The sequence below is a fragment of the Gekko japonicus genome, unplaced genomic scaffold (assembly GCF_001447785.1).
Source record: "Gekko japonicus isolate JY-2015 unplaced genomic scaffold, Gekko_japonicus_V1.1 scaffold3279, whole genome shotgun sequence".
NCBI lineage: Eukaryota > Metazoa > Chordata > Lepidosauria > Squamata > Gekkonidae > Gekko > Gekko japonicus.
In genome coordinates, this window is record NW_015162572.1 from 18,065 (window position 1) to 22,219 (window position 4,155).

The 4,155-nt window shown below is 48.5% G+C and overlaps 1 protein-coding gene across 1 annotated transcript in view; it reads left to right on the forward strand.

Annotated features, from left to right (window-relative positions):
* AFAP1 (actin filament associated protein 1) overlaps nt 1–4,155 on the forward strand; it is a gene marked incomplete at its 5' end in the record, with an annotated part of 30,807 nt that overhangs the window by 8,328 nt on the left and 18,324 nt on the right. Inside the window, one exon of the mRNA XM_015406425.1 lies at nt 1,405–1,550. Coding sequence (XP_015261911.1) covers nt 1,405–1,550 — 146 coding nt within the window. The remainder of the gene's footprint in view (nt 1–1,404; nt 1,551–4,155) is intronic.

Genomic DNA, 4,155 nt, shown 5'->3' on the forward strand with positions numbered 1-4,155 from the left:
GCCAGCTGGGTGACCTTGGGTCAGTCACAGGCTAAGGTCACACTGGAGGCTTGGCACGATCTGGCGGCACTTCTATTTGCGGCGGTTTAAATCGTCACGGGAAGGGGTGACCAGACAGCACACCCTAAAGCAGCCTCACTGCCCGCTCACCCTGTGGTCGATCGTTCAGATTATTGCTGCGGGGCAACCATGGAGTGGGTGGTCAGGCGGCTTCTTTTTTAAAAAAATTGCCTTTTGCATATGCGCATAACTGCTTATTTGAAGCACCGTTTTGACAGCTGGAGGAGGCTGCCTCCCTCTCTGAACAACTCATCTTTTCAATTAACCCCTTCCCCACCCTGTGTGCTGTAAAGCTGTAGGCAGAGGAACCGGCATGAAAAAAGACAAAGGAGGCTTCTCAGCCTGCCCTTCCCTCCCCCCCTTTTTGCCTCAGAGGACAGCTGAAAGCTTGCTGGTGTGCACAAAGATGTGGTTATGCACACATCTAATCCATATAATGAATTTGCAGTATTACAGCGCAATCCTAAACTAAATTGCATCCTTTCTAAGTCAACTGAAGTCAATGGGCTTAAAAAGAGTGTAACTCTGTTTAGGATGGCACCGGTAATGATCAATCAACTTACAGAGCACCTCTTGCAAGTATTCTCTGATGTGGTAAAGTACAGCTGTGTTTTATTCATGCCTAAGTAGGGAACAGCTAAGCAATATGAATACTCCCGGATGCATGGGATTTGTTGTTGTTTTTTTTGCCATCAAGTCACAGCTGACTTATGGCGACCCCTGGTGGGGTTTTCAAGGCACAAGACGTTCAGTGGTGGTTTGCCACTGCCAGGCTCCGCATCACAATTATGGTATTCCTTGGAGGTCTCCCATCCAAACACTAAACACTAAGAAAAAAGGAGCGAAAATGGAACAGAGCAATCAGACTTCTCAACCAGGTTGATCTCACACCAGGGGAGTTCAGACATCTGGAAATGCGGGGCGAAAGCGCCGATGTCCGTAAACACTGGACTTTCCCTGGTGCCTGATTACTCCGCTTCCAAAGTGGAGGCAGAACAAGGTGGCGACGACTGAAGTAAGGAAGGCAGATGTTGCTCTCTGATCCTGCTCTTTAAATCCGCAAAGGTACCTCAACGATATCGGTGCAAACTGCTTGTGTGACCACCGCCACAGTTCTGTCGGAACTCTTTCAGCCCCACCTACCTTACAAGGTGCCTCTTGTGGGGAGAGGAACGGAAAGGCGATTGTTAGCTGCTCTGAGACTCCTTAGGGTAGGGAAAAGAACCCACTCTTCTTTTTAAATTCTAAAACATAGGTATATTTGAAGAAAAAACCCTGGATGTTTAAATGACAGTTTAAGGGTGTTTGCATATGATCTCCCCCCCCTCCCCCCACCCTGCATAGGCATCGTCTTCTGAAGACATGGGCCGGTGGATTGGGATCTTGTTGGCTGAGAGCGGCTCATCTGCAGATCCAGGGACTTTGCACTATGACTACATCGATGTGGATGTGACCGCAAGTGTTATCCAGGCCGCAAAGCAGACCTTCTGGTAGGTGAAGCTCAGGCAGTTAAGAGCCTTTTCAGGAACTCTGCAGTTTTCAGTTTTTGCTGTCAAAAGTAGCTTGTCGTCTCCTGCTCTTTACTAGACATTCCTCTGAAAACCTGTGAAATCTTGAGAGGCGGTGTAGCTGGAATTCCCAGCCAGCAGTGCTAATGGGCCTAGAATTGCCTGCATTAACACGAAGTAGTGAACGGAGGCAAACCGTATCCCCTTGCCCATTCATAAAGCACTGTTTTGTCGAACTCTTTCATTCTCTCACACTGGTTTTCAAATCGTGGCTGTCAACTCGTTGCCCCCTTAAATGTCTGAAACACCAGAATATCTGAGTTCCTTAAGAACCCTCAGTTGTATGCCATTTGGACCTGGAGACTTAATGGTTTTCAATTTCCCCAGTAGGTCTAAAATTTCATCTCTAGTCACCTCAGTTTGATTCAGTTCTTCAGACTTCCTTCCTGGAAATAGGGGCTGTGGCCTGGGTTCATGCCCCACACTTTCCATAGTGAACACAGAGGCAAAAAAGTCATTGAGCGTCTCTGTCCCCTCCCCATCTTGCTGTCCCCTTACTCCTTTGTCATCCAAAGGCCCGACTGGTCCTGGCCTTTACCTTTCTGCCTAGTAACCTAAAGTTTTCCTCCAGGGCCACACAACTACATTTCTCAATGTCATTGGTGCCAGTAGGCATCATATGACTGCTGACTCCTCCCTGCACTGTCTGTCAACCTACCTAGACAGCGCGTGATGTCTGCAACCTTTGCACCCGGCAGGCAAGTCACCATGCAGTTAAAACGCTGGCCGTAGACTCCAGTCTTTAGATCCCCAGTGATCAAATCACCCACTATCAGAAGCTCACCTCCACCCAGCGGTATCCTCAGCACCGCTCCCTCTAACTGGGGGAGTCTTGTGAGCAGCGGTCATTTCATAGAAAAAGAGGTGCAGGAGCTCATTAGCATAACTTATTTGCATATGCCACGCCCCCTGACATCACTGGAAGTGTGTCAGAAGGCAACACCCACCGCTCAGACTCCACTGGACTGTTTTGGATTGCTAGCTATTGGGGGGGGGGGAACGAGCAGATCTGTCCTCACAGAGGAGGGAGAGCTTGTACCTGAATAAAACTTGGTCTTAAAGGTGCCACTGAACTGTGTTTTTTTTTGGGAGGCTCTGCAACTTACCTAGCTGCTTCTTGCTCTGACTGAGGGCTGCTGGGAGCAGGGGGTGGGGCTTGTTGCATGTGCCCACCCCCTGGGCTCTTTACTGCCAGAGCTCCGCTCCTGCATGCTCCTGCAGGAAATGACCCCTGCTTGTGAGCAAAAATTCTTACTTTGTGAGCTACTGGCATTAAAGTTGTGAGCGAGCAATTTGGCTACTGCAGAAATTGGAGCCCTCCGTCCTGAGCGAAGACAAAACTGTGTGAGCCGGAGGCTAAAAAACTGTGAGCTAGCTCACACTGACTCAGCTTAGAGGGAACGCTGATCCTCAGTGTGAGAGGATAGTGATCTGTCACCCAAAGAAGGGTCCCGTTTTAAGGTTCCCTCCTCAGACTGAAGCCCTCTGACCTCAAGACTCTCACTGTCCCCAACAGCAGAAGAGCTGTCAACATAGGAGTGGGGCTGTTTTGGTGAGGCTCTCATGAGGCACTGAGACTCTCCCGCTTATTACGTATCCTCTCGCCGGGAAAATTCCCCCGCGCTCGCTCGAGTTTCATTTGCTTAGCCATTTGCCTCATTCTGCTATATGTAGGGATGTTTCCGCCCCTTGGTTATTCCCAGGGCTATTTTTGGGCAGGAACGCACAGGAACGGAGTTCCGGCTGGCTCCCGAGTTGGCCACGCCCAGCAGGAACTAATTAACATAATAGGCCACACCCAACAGCAGAAACTCATTAGGATTGGCTACATTAGGGGTGTGTGGCCTAACATGCAAAGGAGTTCCTGCTACAAAAAAAGCCCTGGGTTTTGACCACAAACAAGGTCAACAGAATAAGAAGCAAAAGATCGGTGTGGCTGGATGTCCACACTTCTGGTAACATGTGGGTGTGGCCTAATAAGCTAATGAGCTGTGCTGTCAGGGGTGTGGCCTATTATGCTAACGAGCTCCTGCTGGTCTTTTTCTACAAAAAAAGCCCTGGTTATTCCTAACAATAATCCTATGGATAGGGTACCAGTTTTGTAATCTAATAAAGGATAACGCGTCCTTGGAAACGTGTGTGTGGAGATTTACTTTAGGGGTGTGGCCTATTATGCTAACGAGCTCCTGCTGGTCTTTTTCTACAAAAAAAGCCCTGGTTATTCCTAACAATAATCCTATGGATAGGGTACCAGTTTTGTAATCTAATAAAGGATAACGCGTCCTTGGAAACGTGTGTGTGGAGATTTACTTTATAGTCACACAGTGGCCAGAAATACCAGTGCCATCAGGAGGTCCACCAGTGGGGCCAGGACATCATGAACATTTAATTTGCTTTACACTTTGATTTCAGAAAGTTAATTGTTTTGTTAAATCTAAACAGCGTGTTATAATGGTTAAGAGCAGCTGACATTAATCTGGAGAGCTGGGTTTGATTCACCATTCCTCCCCCACATGAGGCCAGCTGG